A 17,437-nucleotide genomic window follows, 5' to 3' on the forward strand; every position below is an offset into this window, starting at 1 on the left:
ACTTTTTTTGTTGTTTTAATAATTTAACATTTATTGAGAGTTCAATTAACATAACAGTAATATGTTAAATCAACACATGAATGTGTTAAATATTTAACAGAAAAATTTTAACGGGGGACCTTTTTGAACAATAAGAAAACACAAATTTTCCATCTGTGTGACGAAAAAGTTTTCTCACGCGAAATATATTCTCGATTTACAGTGTTATTAGATGATTTTAAAATTAGCTAGATAAAGATGAGATGAAAATATGTAAATTCATCTTAGATAAAATGAAGATGATTTTGTTTTAAATATATCTAAATTATATGACGATTCATCTAGATAACTTCCACATAATATTATTTCTAAGACCGCTTATGTAATTACAGTTATAAAAAAAATGTAAATTATAAAAGGAATATAAAAATATATTCATACTTTTATTTATAAATTTTTATCACTTTTACTGCTTAAGTTCTACTACTTAAGTATTTTTATGTGCTATGACTCTATAAATCAAATTATCGGAACATTATTCTAGATAATTTAGTAAAGATAACACACTTTTTTTTCATCCAACAATAAGATACAGATATAGATAATACATATTTTTATTATCTATATAAATGTAAGATGACGCCAAAATTTCATCTAGATGATCATCTATATAATTTTATTTAGATATTTAATTTTAATCTATTAAATTATCTATTTAATATTTAATCTATTCAATTTTATTTAGAACAACAAACACACTATGTCGATTTATATTTTTCTTCTTATATAGAATAATAATCAGCTTACACACACACCGATAACAACGGAACACCCTGTGTATAAAAGGGTGACTGGGTGGGGAGTTTGATAGAAACTCGGAGAGGGAGTTACTTCTGGCTCAGTTTGCTCTTGTACGACCTTGCGCCAAGTCACGCTTCGCATCCCCTTGGTGCTATATTTCCCCCCGGGAGACACCCTCCACTTCCGACTTCCTTCCTCACCTGGTCTCTCTATGCTGTCTTCATCGTGATCCGTGTGTCGTTCAAAGAGAAGGGAAAAAAATTCGTTACACAAAAGTTTATACTTCGCTTTCGTTTTGTTACGTAAAAGGGAAAAAAAGAGTGACATAAAAAGAAAGTGGAAAACGCGATAATCTCTCCGTTTATTGCTCGCTTTTTGGAGTAAATCTAACAATTTGTCGTGGATGGATAATCATGACAACGACGAAATATCATTGGATGCTGTTGGTATCGTTGTTGCTAATATTCGGATGCATTCTAGGTTTGTTATTTATATTATATATATATATATAGTTTACGATTTATTATATATTATTATACATTTGTATATAATTGGAGATGAGATATTTGAAAGTACTTTATTACTCCATCTGTCACCAACGACTTTTCTTTCTTTTTCTTTTTAAAATTCTGCCTTTGCCCGCGTAAAATTAACGAAAGAAAAACTAGTTTAGCAAAAATTGCACGTAAAATTTATAGAGATTGTTTATCGCTAAAACTCATAATATCCGGCAAATAATATATCCTCTACATGTGTTTCTTTCCGAATCACCCTGTATATCGGTGAGCCTGTCCACGTGCACTATTTCTGACCCAGTACTTTTGGTCGCTTAATATAGCGCTTACGTGTGTTTTGTAATAATACTATTACGGCATTTACTTGCCAATAGTACATATATTTTGGTTAATGTTTAATATTATGAACGCGGTTATAAAAAATAGATATCTAATTTTTCCAAAATTATTATTAAATCTAGAATTTTTATAATCGAAGGAAAATTTAGAGAGACGCACACGGAGAGGCGCAGAGATGCCTTTTATCTATTTGTGCATGCAGTTACGAAATATTTGCGAAATGCGTGGAACAAAATGAACGCGTTCCTGAAAATGATGATATTTCTGTTGAAATATGCGACTCTCTGCGAAATGTTTGCAAATTTATCTTTACCTAGTAAGCTTTGAACTTACGAGCGCAAAGCTTGTGATGTACAATTAGAATTAATATTAATGAAATTATTCGTAATACAAATTTAATGATGATGAGTGGCTTAAGAGCGCAGCCAAGTGTTAATTGTTAACTAGTTGGATCGGAATTTACTATATATATATATATATATATATAACACGTGTTGTATATAAAATAATATACTTGCATTTATTCGTGTATAATGTAAATCTGAAAATAATTAAACAAATAAATGAGCAATGTAATGTCTCGATAAGTTCTGGATTATTTTCTCTTTTTTATTATAAAAAAGAAAACAATAAATTATTAATTTTTGACTTTTTATTATATCTTTACTTAAATAATAAATCGCATTTGAAAATATATATATTGGTATCGGTTTTTCGTCAGAGTTGACCTGTTTTTAAGCTCGAAATTTTCCGCGACATGTGCAACACGTGTTGAACAGATCGAATTTGAAGTATATATATGCGACTAAAGTATTTATAGAGATCGCAGATGATCCTCTTTAAACTATTTTTTTGCAGCATTCCAATATGCGGAACACAGCGGAATTGTTTCATCAATAACATCATTTCCGATAAAATTCTAACGTTAATGCAAATTTTTCCAGTGGCTACATTTTGCGCAAATTTACTGGAAAATTTTTACGCCAAAAATCGCTGACATTTCTGCAAAGTGCATTTTTTTCCTGTCACTTTAACGCAATATGTAAAAAGTTAAAACTTTCGGAATCCGATACTTTATATAGCAGTCCAATATATTTGCATTCCTTGCGACAATATAATTACAATCATCTGCGATAATCGAAACTTCAACGAAAGCTCGAGCTTGAGAATTATCGCTCTGCTCTTTCCAATTTTCATTCTTATCAGATTGACAATCTTATCTTTCCTCGTCGGAATTTCTGATTTCTGTGTCTTCAACGATTCTCTCGTATACTGTAAACTTTCATCCTTTGTTCGATTACTTGCCGCGAGCTTGTTTTCCGCGACATCGCTAACGAGCTCGGTTCCAAATATTGCATAATGAAGTGCACTTTGTTGCGAGACGAGGTTTCTGCAACAGAAGCTGAAAGATAATTGCAAACATTATAATAATTAAGTTATGTAAAGGAAAATAAAAAAGGATACTATACACCTAATAAGGATGATAAAAAATATTGTGAAAAGCAAATATCGAATAATAAAGTATTCAAGTAAACAAATTCGAATAAAATAAATTTTAATAAATAAAGTATGTGTGTGTGTATATATAAATATATCAAAAATGTGTATATTACTTATATTTATATAAATAAATGAATCAAATATTTATTAAATTTTGTTTCATATAAAAAGTAAAACAAAAAATAATAATAAAAATTAATTTTGTGATAAATAATATATATATATATATATATATATATATATATATATCAATTATATGTACATATATAACTACACAGAGAGAATTTTCTCTTAAAATTTACCCTGAAAATCATGGTAATCGTGGGACAATATGGTATGGAAAGAATTTTATGAGAATTTCTCTGATTAGTATTTATCACAATAAAAATAATAATATCTATCAGAATAAAATATAAAATATGTTTGATTAATTTTACCAAACTGCATGGTAAAATTACTCAAGCATGTTTTATATTTTATTGTGATAAATACTAATCAGAGAAATTCTCATAAAATTTTTTCCCTACCATATTGTCCCAAGATTACCATGATTTTCAGGGTAAATTCTAAGAGAAAATTCTCACATATATGTATATATATATTACATAATTAAATAGATGAAACAATAGTTTTTTATGCAAAATAATAATATAAATTATCATAACTCATATATAAAAACGACTGTAATAAAAATAAATCACAGTTATATACATATATATATATATATATATATATATATATATATGTATATATATTTCTCATTCACTATACGATGTACAAACAGTTGGAATTAAAAAGGGTAAAAAAAGCGAGTAGCGAAAATGCGTATAAAGCTTGCATTTGAAGCTGATCTACAAAGGAGGTACAAAGTGGGTCACTTGCTTATTTGGTTGTAGAACTGTATATGCATATACAGGATACCGGTTAGGTTTCCTTCCTTTTTCTTTTGAAATTTACACGCGTATTTAAAACTGCGTGCATTTTCGCTTCTCAGTAGGTCTTTTAAGTTCAAAGTGCAAATTTCTAATGTGCATCATGTGCAAAGAGCTTGGTCATTAGTCGGAAGAATCAGCTTAAACCAAGTGAAAAATTTCACAGATGTGCAATTAAGTTGGAATTTGAATGAATATTATAACGGTCAAATATTCTCGTTGGTCGGTCGGTTAAATTTACGTGAAAATCTATAGTTCTATATTCCATTTTATATATATATAGAGATGGAACCTGATAAAATTAAAAATTCAAATAAAGAGACTTTAAAATATTTTTTAAATTCGAATTATATTATACATGTGTGTGTATATGTGTCAAATATAATATTTTATACACACATATACTACATATATACAGGGTGTCTCAAAAGTCCTGCAACAGTCAAATATAAAAAAAGAGCTTTTTGAGAAAAATGTTTTAAATTTTTCATTACACATTCATCTAGCTTAAGAGCTTTTCAATACACTATATAATAAAGTTTCGAGTTACGAGGCTTAAAAGATACAGTAGTATTTTTTGACATAAAATACAAAATATCTTGTAAAACACTTAGTGTTTTCGGTATAATCTTATCTTTCGGTAATATTATCTTAATGCTTTTATGCAAAGAATAATGAGACCAATCAATTGGTGTAAAAAAAAACGCATAATTATTTTTAAGAAAAAATATGTTGCAAATTGTAATACATTTTCTTAAAAATAACTATGCGTTTTCTTTACACCAATTGATTTGCCTAATTATTTTATGCATAAAAGTATTAAGGTAAGATTATCGAAAACTAAATAGTTTACAAGATATTATATTTTATATTTTTTTATTGTATTTTATATAAAAAAATATTGTAAAATTCAAGCATTATAATTCGAAAAGCACTGAATGATACTTTATTATAGTGGTTTGAAAAGTTCTCGAGATAAACTATACAAGACTGCGTGCAATTAAAAATAGGGGTTTTCATTTAAAAATTTCAAAGTATATTTTACGTGGCTTTAACAATGCTATTTATATAGTCACACTAACATTACTATTTAATGCGCCACTTAAAGCCCTACAACTTTTATTTGAAACATTTTTTTCAAAAAGTTTTGTTTTTGACATATTTGACTGTTGCAGGACATCCTGTATATATATATATATATATATATATATACAGTGAAAAAGTCTCCGAGAGTTACAATACATTTTTAGATTTTTTTCCACAACTTTAAAAGGGGCTATAACTCGGAGGGAAAGCATTTTTGGACCTATATATGTTTATAGGAACTTTTTATCTTATTTTAACCCCTAATACACCCTTAAAATCTCTGACATAGTTTCAGAGAAACATCCTGTATATATAGATTATACAATATACGTACACAGTTGGAAAATTTGTGTTTTCTTGTTAAAAACGGTCCCCGTTAAAATTTTTGTGTTAAATATTTAACACATTCGTGTGTTAAATTAACATATTGCTGTTATGTTAATTGAACTCAAATGTTAAATTATTAAAATAACTGAAAAAAAGTGTAAAAATAACACAATGTGTATTTACTTTTAATTTTACACAATAAATATGTTCGATATTATTAGTGACAAGATTTATCTGTTAAAATTTACAGAAAAAAATGTTAATTTTACTTAATAATATAAGTGGGGATGATAAAATGTAAAATTAACAATTTTTTAAGTTAATTTTTACATTAAAACTATATTAATTTAACACAAAATTTATTTTAAGTTTACTTTATTTTATGTTAAAATATTAACACAATATTCGTGTCATCATTTAACATATTATGTTAAATTAACACAAAAATTTCTGTGGACCGTTTGGGACATGTGATATTTGTTAAATTTAACACAAATTTTTCAACTGTGTATATATAAAATGTAAAAACAACACGATAGTTTTATGACGTACAATCTTTATTTTTTTTTTTTTTCGGGAAATGTAATTTTAAGACAATCTTTGGAAATAAGTTTATCAATTAGTCGTCGCATGCGAGAATTGGATAATTCCGTTAAGTGGCCTGGTCGATATCGTTTACAGAGTAGAACAAGCGTACTATTGCAGGCAATTGCAGTTGCATTACAGAGAGTAGAGAATCCGCTACAATTAACGTGATTATTTAACGGCGCTCTCGTTGTGTACCCGCAATGTTTATTCGCTATTCGCTCGTTACCGGTGTTGTGTGCATTTCTCTATACACATGTCCATGTGTAATACTAAGGGTCGGATTTACCCCATGGTTATACACCAGCGTCCAGCCTCTGTGTGTTGACCAGGCAAAACTGCGCGTACAGGAAATGCAAAACCATATTATCGTATTATTACAGTAATGACGACATTCGTATCACATTTATTCCCATTTATCGCAACTACTATACAATGTTAATTATAATTAAATATTGATTATGCAGCAATAATTCGTTTTATCATTATTATTCTCTTTGTAAATCATTTTCTTAAGAATATATATATGTTCCGAAAATTATAGTATATTTCAAGAAATATATTATGAATCTTCAACATATATGTTTGTTCGTAATAATAAAATGTGAATTCTTGTATTATACAGGGTGTCCCAGACTTACCGTATAATCTGTTAATGACAGATTCCTGAGATCATTTGGAGACGATTTTTCCTCAGCGAAAATGTCGAGGCACCAATAATTTTTGAGTTATAAGCGATTGAAAATAAAGGTTTTTCACAAACTAAGCCCTGTGGAAATAAAATATTAACAAAATCACATTCTTCAATTAATTTCAGATAGAGTTTACTTTAATATAGAATTTTAATTTAAGGCTTAATTATAAAGATACATGATGACAAAAATTGGGAACATGTAAAAAATGATGACCTCTCTCGACATTTTTGCTGAGAAAAAATCGTTTCCAAATGATCCCAGAAATCTGCCATTAACAGATTATACGGTAGATCTGGAACACTCTGTATATTATAAAATATATAATTTGTGTAATATTATTTTTAAGAGAATGAAATATACAATTCATATCTCCCAAAAACCTTTAGATAAGAGAGTCTCTCTCTCTCCCTCTCTCTCTCTCTCTCTCTCTCTCTCTCTCTCTCTCTCTCTCTCTCTCTCTCTCTCTCTCTCTCTCTCTCTCTCTCTCTCTCTCTCTCTCTCTCTCTCTCTCTCTCTCTCTCTCTCTCTCTCTCTCTCTCTCTCTCTCTCTCTCTCTCTCTCTCTCTCTCTCTCTCTCTCTCTGTCCCTCAATATCAACACAAAAGAGAATTTAACTTACAAAAAAATAAATAAGGTGTCGAAAGAAAGTGAAATAAATCGCTTTTCGATATCCTTTATCGCAGAATCCCAACAACTCGTCATCAAGAGCATCAATGTTCCCTCCGCCGTGAAGGTCGGCGACGTCAATCACGTGATCCTCGACTGCGACTACGATCTGGAGAACACCTCGAGCCAAGGGTTAGTGGTCAAGTGGTTCTTCAACGACGACCAAGTGGTCTACCAGTGGATTCACGGCAGGCATCCCTTAGCTGACGAGCCGGCTGGGAAATATATCGATCTGACATATAAGGCGAGCGATGATCCTTTCACAGAGTATCGAGCCATGAAGCTGGATAAGCCGGGGATCGATCTAACGGGCGATTACACGTGCGTGATATCGACGTTTGAGGACGAGAAGACGGCAAACACCTCCATGATAATTTACTGTGAGTATTATTTTTTAATTTATTTGTTTTGTGTGTGTGTGTGTGTGTGTCGCAATGTATTTACATTATTTTTATCAATAAAATAATTTATTCATTTATAAAAGAAATATAATTGCATACTGCATATGTAAATCATGTTTTGCAATAGATACAGGGGAAAATATGCTAAATCATACCGTTCGTTAAATCGTACCTCTACTGCGTTTCTTAAACAGAATTAAAATATTTTAAAGCGTTAATATAAGCTTCCTAGCTCCTCGCCGACCATTTTGGAATTGTGACGTCAGAAGCGAGAAAACGCACGTTAAAAATTCTTAGATGCCATTTAGAAATAAAAAGATATATTTCGATGAAACAGCACTTCAGATGGCTTTAGCATACTCTTAAAAATATCTCGAAAACTATCCTTTTCCCTTATAATCAATCAACAGCTGTAAAATGACTGTAATATATGAGGCCCCCCCAGTCCGTCTGGTCTTTGCACATACGCTTATTCCGTATGACAAAATCTGATATCACGATCATTTTACGATTGTTGACTGTCAAGGGAAAAAATAGTTTTCGAGGTATTTTAAAAGTGTGCTAAAGCCATCTGAAATAGTTTCATCGAAATATCTGTTCATTTAAAAATGGCATCTAACAATAAGAATTTTCAGCGTGTGCTTTTTCACTTCTGACGTCACAATCTAACATAGCCGCAGCGAGGACCCAGGAGCCTTATTAACGCTGTTGTATCGCAGCTATTTTCATCTTATTTTTAATTCTGTATATGGAAGCGTTGAAAAATCGGCAAAATGTTTTAAGATTATTTTTTCACTCACAAATTTGACAAAGCAATGGAAGTTCGGTAAAATGTACCACTAACTTTTTCCTATATCGTACTGGTACGATTTACTGAATTAATTTGTTTACTCAGGCATTAGTTTTTTTTCTTTATATATTTATTAGGTAGACAACCGAAGAAAATATTATCAAATTTTATAATTATATTGAGATAATACTTATTTATATTTTTATGTGATACAAAAGATATTTTTGTTAAATTTTTGAAAAGAATTTATGATTATAAATATGACATCCTTATAGATATGTTTTGTTGCAGACTGAGAACTTTTGTAGAAAATGAAACTTCATTTTTGTTACAATTTTTTTAATTTTATTGTTAGAAATACGATTTAAAAACTCATGGGTACAATTTAGCAAACCGGTATTGTATAAATCGTACCAAATACTACTTAAAAAAATTTTTAATTTACGATATGAAACAAAATGATAAATTTGAGTTAATGTTTAGCGTATATCGCGTTGACAAAGAACCATATATAGTTTCAAATAAATAAAAAAGTTTTGTCATTTCTTTGATAGTTTTATTGCAATTTTAATATTTACCTTAGGGGGGTATGATTTAGCATGCTTTCTCCTATAATATATATTGCGTGGAAATAATTTTAATCAAATTTTATTTGTAAAAATTTTGGTCATTGTTAAAAATAAAAAATTCAAATTAATACATAGATTGAAAACAATGTTTTTAATTTTATTATTATTATTCTTAATGTCATTTATAATGCACTATTGAATTTAATTACTTTTCTCCCTTCTCCTCCCTTTCTCTCTCTCTCTCTCTCTCTCTCTCTCTCTCTCTCTCTCTCTCTCTCTCTCTCTCTCTCTCTCTCTCTCTCTCTCTCTCCCCCTCTTTCTCTTTCTCAATTATACTTTGATGGTATTAAAATTCCAACTTAATGTACAAACGAAAATTATCAAATGTATGTAGGTACAATTTATCAGAATTTTAATTGTTTTAATATTTATTACGTTTTAACATTATTTCACATGGGATTATTGCGCTTTTGGTAATCTTTTTATCTATCGTAAAACGTTGATCTCGCCGTTGATCTCAAAGTATCTCGCCCCGGACGATACTTCTCCATTTATCTCTGTCTTAAGCAGAGGCATTCTCCACTTTCCTCTAGCCTACTCTTTATACACATTCTCCACGACTCCATCAATCCACTTTAACTCCCCCTATTCACCCTCTTTATTCTCCCTTTATTCCATATCTTTCCCGAGTATATGTTTTTAGTTATTTTATTTTAATTTGAGTTTTCATTTTAATTTGCAATTTAGTTTAGCTGTATAGATAATCACATTTTACGCGCGCGCGCGCGCACATAATTTATTACTATTATGCATTACACCATATTATTATTATAATATAATTATGCTTCTACACTTTAACGCGATAAAATAACTGTTTCGTATATATACCTATAATAGAAATATAGAAAATAAATATACAGGATTTAAAAAATCGTTGATTTAAAAAATCAGACGGCTTTACTTCTCTCTAAATGCCCGTTTTTCAATTCACGTTGTAGCGTAAATTTTCTTTGGTGTTGTTCCACTTTTATGCGTTCGCAAATCCTTCAATTTGCGCCGGGCGCTTTTTATTTACGTGGTTCCTGTTTTACGCTCAGGTTTCAATTTACGCGGTAAAGCGGAGTATGTACTTTCTTTTCCACACCCTTTTTAGAGCAAACGCTTTAACGCTGTGCTCGCACATTATTTTTTTTTTATTTTTCTTCCATAGTTTATTAAATACATTTACTTCTGTGACATTTGTGTTATTATTTATTTTTTTATATTTTGCGAAACATTTTATTTCTGTATTTCCTACAATTTATGTTAAATTAATTTATATATAAATATTAATCAATACATATTATTTACATAAATATATTATATTTATTTACTATCATATAAATTATTATTATAATAATTAATATATTATTATATAAATATATTAAAGTTATTTATTGAATATACTAAATATATTAATAATAAATTATTAATTTATGTGATTATTATATATATATATATAATATTTATATATTATTTATTTATTTATTTATTTATTTATATATTATATATGTATAAAAATATATATACTTATATATTAATCTATATAAATACAAATAATTTATGTGTATATATATAACACGAGGCATTTAAATTTCACAAAATATTCACCTCGCATAATTTTCTCATATTTCGAAAATATATGTTTTTAAGGTAAAAAAAATAGCAGAGATAAATATGTTTTTAATTAAATGAATAAAAAGAGATCAGTTGCTGCAAAGTAAATTAATAAATGTTAAATTGTTCATTAAATATTCTGTATATGAAGAAAAAATAATATAAAAAGTATAATGTAATATATAACTTGTGTGATAATAAATATAATAATTATATAATATGAAATGTAATAGTATAAAAAAAATAAATCGTAATGTTACCTCAAAAAATAATTTCAATATAATATGTGATATGTCAACGTTACATATATGATTTTTGTTTTAGCAACGGAGGAAAAGTTCGATTTTCAACATCAAAGAAAGAGTATAGATGACAAAGACGGGTTGGAAGCGACATGTGTAGCCGAAGGTGTTTATCCTCAGCCAATTCTCGATATTTCAGTCAAGTAAGTATTTTTACAAAAATAAGAGATTTCCAATTATCGATGCCTCAAGGATTTACATTATAATTAATTGTGTACATTATTCCAGATTAGCACATTATTTTTGTTTAGCGTATTGTTCCACAACTTTTGTTTAAAAAATTAAAATTTCAAATATTTTTTTTTTTTTTATCAATTATATACTACTAAATATAACATTTACACTTTATAATTTTCTTTAAATCTGTTAAATTTTGTTATCAATCTAATTTATAATTTTTGAATTTATTAAATTTCTTTAATTTCAAGAAAAAATCTTTCGTAAGAAATTTGTAAGGTAAAAAATTTTTATCCAACAAAGGAAAAGATTTCTTATAACAAATTTATTATGTATAATAATGGATAATATTTACAGGGATTTTCCAGAGAAACAAACTTCAAGACCCACAGTAATACTTCGTGAAGATGGATTGTATAACATCTTATCACGAGTAGATTTGCTAGACGAGGAACTACCAGAAGCTGCAGAACTTAGATGTACTCTCGACATCCCGAGAGCAAACTACACTGTGTCTCGAGAAACCATATACTATTCCAGTTAGTTGTGTATTTTTACGCTTTAAATATTTCCACTAACACACTGCCGATTTATGTTGACTTTTTTTTTTATATATATAGTAATGCATAATAATCGAAATTTTTTTTTTTTTTTAATTATTGGACCCTCAAGTAACAAACTGACGTCATTAAACGTCAAAATGACGTCATTTTGATGTCGTGACTGCATTTTTACGTCGAATGACGACATTTTGACGTCGAATTACGACATTTTGACGTCGAACGACAGCATTTTGCTGTCAAATGACGTCATTCGACGTCAAAATGACGTATGCTTGCTATTTGGGCTGTTATCTAATCAATCTCTACGCTTAGGTAGAAATGTCTATGCTTGGTTTTGTGTTGTACAGGAACGGCTACTACTACTTCATCTGTTACAACGATACCGCAGCATAAAATGGATATCCAGGCCCTAGACAGCTCAAACTCCGGTAATGGTGAGATCAATCGTAAATTTTGTTAAAAATACATATTTGGCACCAAAAAAATCATCACCATTAACCACCATTTTTTTGATCGAAGATCTTTAGAATTTTTCGAAACCTGTGTATTCATTTCATGCTCGTTTTTAAACAAATATGCCCAATTTGTACTTCAAAGAACCCATCGATTCTTATATTTATTTATCAATTGATAGCATGTACGCATGGATTTTTAGGACCATCATATTTTTAACATTAATTTAGTTTTTTTCTCGTTTTGTTATTTTACTCTTTTATGGAAGTTCTCAAATTATTTCTTTGTTATTAAAAATCGAAGTATTTTCTTTTATTTATATTTTCTTATCATCTTTTACGTAATAAGGAACGCTGATCTTATTAATTGTTCTTTTTTTTATTTGATATGATACGTTGCAGAATTTATGACAGAACTCAATAAATTATTCACATTTTATTATATTTTTTTATCAATTTTGTTATTCTATTTTTTCTTCTCTTCTTGGCACTAATAATATTATTTGGATATTATGTATTATCCAATAAAAAGTTAAAACAGACGAAAATCTATGATAGCATGCACGAATGGATTTTTAGGAAATCATTACTTTTTTATGATATTTATAGTTTCTTTTTTTCTCGTTTTTTATTATTTGGCACTTATGAAAGTTCTCGAATTATTATTTGTTATTAAAGATCCAAGTATTTTTTCTTATTTACATTTCTTATATATGTTTCTTTACGTTCATCTTTTGCGTAATGGAATATGACACTGATGAGACCTTTTATTAATTTTTCTATTTCTTATCAATGATATATGATACGTTGCAGAATTTATGACAGAACTCAATAAATTATTCACATTTTATTCTATTTTTTATCTTCTTCTGTTTTCTTTATTATTTGACTCTTATCGAATTATTACTTGTTATTTGTTAATAAAAATTAAAGTATTTCTTCTTATACATTTCTTAAATTATCATCTTTTTGCGTAGAGGAATATATATATATGACACCGATGAGCTCTTATTAATTTTTCTATTTGATATCAATGATTGCAGAGAATTCAATTAATTATTCACATTCTATCATATTTTCTTCTTCTCTTCTTGACACTTAATATCGTTCGGATATATCATGTATTATCCAATGAAAGTCAAAACGGGCGAAAGCCCATTAGTATTATACCTTTCAGCGGAGAATTATCCTCGCGCAATATTAGCATCCCTCATATACATATACTAATGTCTATGCATTAATGCATATGCATTCCGCTCAAGTGGCTTTCATTATGGTTATGCATATTTATGAAACTTACCCGCGGCCGTTGTAACGCGCTCAATTATTGGCCCCATTAATTTTACAAAAATCCTCAAACGCGGAAAACATTTTTCATTATATTACAATATATGTGATATATTCGAAAAAGCAGAAAGAAAAAGAGTAAGGGGGGGGGGAAACGGAAGCATTAACATATTGTATATTATTATATAATCAATATTATAGAACGTAACATTTCATTGTCACTTTCGGTTTGTTTTATCACTTAACAAGGAGACAAAAATAAAATATACAACAAAACAAAAATGTAATAATAAATATAATAATTTATAAAATTAATAGTAAATCAAAAGAGATTTAATTTTTGCTGTTACTTTGTGTTGTAGCAATTGCGTATTTTAAAATAGTTTTGTAAACATTGTGCAATATTGCATTCGGTTTTACTTCTGCTCTTTTTCTCAATTTTTTTTTATTGTAAAATCGATCTAAATTTTATATATTTTATATACATATATATATATATATATATATATATATAATATACCCAGGTAGCAAGTATACGTCATTTTGACGTCGAATGAACATCATCAGACGTCAAAATGATGTCATTTACTGACATCAGTTTGCTACTTGGGATATATATTATTTTATATATATATATATATATATATATATATACATATATATTATATATATAAATAATATAAATTATAAATATATTTATATATATAATATATATAAAAAATATATATATATGTATATATGTGTGTGTATATAATTCAGATCGATTATACTTCAAAAGAAATTGAGAAAAAGACAGAGAATAATACAAAACTATTTTAAAACAGGTACATATATATATATATATATATAAGAATATTTTTTGACCTAATATAATATATATTTTAATTTAATTGTAGGCAACTTCGTCGAGTGCGCATCGATCAATGTTATCCTGTTACTGATACATTCGGCTATTCTTATTCTGTTTCATTAATAATGCAATCGATAGGTAAGTTTAAATCGACATTGGACTTCGATGACTTTTAGGAAATAACGATATATTCCAAATTGTAATTTATGAATTTTCTAAACCGCGCGCATGTTTCTAAAATATTTTATAATATATATTCTAGTCATAATTTTGAAAAATAGAGATTATGTGTTATTGAAAAATGTCTTTTTTCCACATAAATTTTCCACATAGTTTTTCAAAATTAGAAAAAAAATATTTAAAATATAGAGAGACGTAGTTTTTCTCTGATTTAAAAATATATAAATTTAAAATATTTTTTTTTTTAGCTTTCATAAAAAGTGAAACAAGAATTAAATTTGAAAAAGATATGACTGCAAAATAATACTTAAAATTCGGTTGAATTAATATTCCTTAATTGAGAGTATTTATATAAAAACAAAAGAAAACTATCTTCCACAAATGTATAAAACATCTTGTTACGTGACTTTTTGTTCGCCTCACAGATTTGAAAATAAAATTAAAAATTAAAATTTGATTGATTTATAAAATGATGAATATTGTGAAAAATTTTATTGTTGCGGCCTAAGCTTGTAAGATTTCTGAGGCGAAACAAAACATGTGAAACATATTAAAAGAAATCTAATGTAAAATATAAAAAATATATACATAATAAATGATTGTGTATATTTAATCATTTTTTTTTTGTATATTGTAAAAAATCTATAAAGTAAAGGATAGACTCGTTTTCTTAAAAGAATTTAAATGAAGATCTTTGGACCAGTACGAGAGATGCGAGAGAGATATCCATATATATATACCCTTTATATAATATTTAAAGTACATCACTTGTAATATCTTCAGAATTCACCTTCAACGATAGAATCTGTTTTAGTTTTTGCCGGAGTCCTCTTTAGCCAATTATTGACTATAATCAACAGTAGCAATAATCAATAAAGATGAAGGCTAGAGAAGACTCGAGTCAAAAGTGATTCTGTACTGCTGGAACAAATTCTAAAAATACTACAAATGACGTATTTTAAGTATTAACATGAACAATTATTGTTATTACATTTAGGCCTCGTATGAGTATATCACGACTCGTACTAATTTAAATATCCTTTTGCATTTAGAGAGAAGATAACATATAATAATAATAAATTTATAAAAATCTAATTTATAAAGCTCCTGAGTTCTTTACTGCAGTCATATTATTGATTCGTGACGTTTCGTCTCAGGCAAGAAATCAATCTTTGAAGTGAATCTCTTTCTCTTGCAAATTAAATTAGTTTTTTTTCGTGTAATTATACCATTATTCTCTCTCTTTCTCGTACGCACGTTCGATAGCATAGATTAGTAAGATATATCGTGAACCCTTTTTCCGGTTGATGAATTAATATATAATTATAAATTTCGTGCTTGGCTCTATTGGTCGTTTTAAAAAATCATATTTATTTATTTATTAAATACTGAGAGCCGATAAAAATATTTCTTAAAAATATAATTATAAATCTTAATTAAATGTTATAAAGTTATTTTCGCTAAAATGTAGGACAGATTGAATTATACATATTTATTAATGCAGACTAATATAAAAAAAGATGCTTTCAGTATATAATCTATATATTATTAAACATGTGTGAAAATACGGACAAAACTAATTTAATTTTATGCATAAAATGTGGGAAAAAGATTTACATAATTTCTAATGTCATAATTTTCCATATGACTGCAATAAGAAAACAGGAGGCTTAAAAATGAAAAATATAAAAGAATATATAGTAGTCTATCTATATATACACACATATACATATATATACATACATATACACAACACGTAAATACACACACATATATAGACTATATGTCATACTTTTTATATTTTATATTAAAATACCAAAGAACGCTTTTTGTCACAATAATATATATAATAATGAATAAATATATATATATAAATAAGATTTTAAAAATCTAAAAAAATATAAAAAACATAAATAAGGAATGTACGCATATATATTATGTGTGTATGGTTGAATAAATTATTCCTAATATAAAATATAAGAATATAAATTATTTCAGTTTATTTTTATATTTAATATTAGAGAACTATTAAAGAGCGTGCGTAAAATGGAATGTAATACATTTGTTATTATAATTTTTTATAATTGTTAATTGACGATCAATTGTATATAAGAACTTGGAAGACAATTTTATCATATAAACATAACTGAAAATTCTGTATCTTTATAAGTCGTATTTTTACAAATGATGTAAATAACATTGAATTTATTGTATTCAAATGTGCATATATAAGCAATCGAATAATATTGCCAAAATAATAATACTTAACAGTTATTTTCTTCCCCCCTCTTTCCTCCTCACTCCTCTCCTCCAATGCTTGTCTATTAAGAAATTAAGAAATTAGTTAAAAATATCTCAATTGAAATATTTAAAAAAAAAAAAATAATTTAAATAAGAATATAAATATATTTTATTCCATAAAAAACATACATATATATATTTTTAAGAAAAAAGAATATAGAAGAAAAAGAATATAGCTATCTCTCTTTCATATAAATTGGTCCTTTTTTTCCTTAAATAATATTTTTTAATTCTTCAAAACTATTTTTTTTAATTTTCAATTTTAAACAAGTTTCATATTTTAATATAAAATATTTAAGATTAAAATTACTTATATATCTCATTTTTTTCATAATTTATAAAGTAAATTTAAGATTGAAATTATTATGAACTACTTTCAGTATGATTTTTGTATAAAATGTTACATACAATTTAAATATCTCTTTGTGACTATACCTAATTATTATTTAATCAGTACAAATTTCAATCAATAAAATTCTTTATA

At 27.3% G+C, this 17,437-nt stretch overlaps 1 protein-coding gene across 3 annotated transcripts; it reads left to right on the forward strand.

The window, feature by feature from the left end:
- The first annotated feature begins 886 nt into the window (after nucleotides 1-886).
- On the forward strand, nucleotides 887-16,837 carry LOC145936747 (uncharacterized). Of its 3 annotated transcripts, none has more exons than XM_083039247.1 (6): nucleotides 887-1,260; nucleotides 7,443-7,805; nucleotides 11,166-11,286; nucleotides 11,678-11,859; nucleotides 12,231-12,311; nucleotides 14,519-16,834. In XM_083039247.1, exons 1-6 carry the CDS (start codon nucleotides 1,194-1,196, stop codon nucleotides 14,593-14,595), a joined length of 891 nt encoding a protein of 296 aa, XP_082895373.1. In that variant the 5' UTR covers nucleotides 887-1,193; the 3' UTR covers nucleotides 14,596-16,834. The 3 variants fall into 3 exon arrangements, with proteins under 3 accessions (XP_082895373.1, XP_082895363.1, XP_082895382.1); XM_083039237.1 differs by having other exon boundaries at nucleotides 12,231-12,317; nucleotides 14,519-16,831; XM_083039256.1 differs by lacking the exon at nucleotides 12,231-12,311 and having other exon boundaries at nucleotides 14,519-16,837.
- Nucleotides 16,838-17,437: the final 600 nt, after the last annotated feature.

This window comes from Prenolepis imparis, unplaced genomic scaffold, assembly GCF_030444845.1.
Source record: "Prenolepis imparis isolate NDT839.2.m4 unplaced genomic scaffold, iyPreImpa1.0 SCAF_1, whole genome shotgun sequence".
In the NCBI taxonomy this organism is placed as follows: Eukaryota; Metazoa; Arthropoda; class Insecta; order Hymenoptera; family Formicidae; genus Prenolepis; species Prenolepis imparis.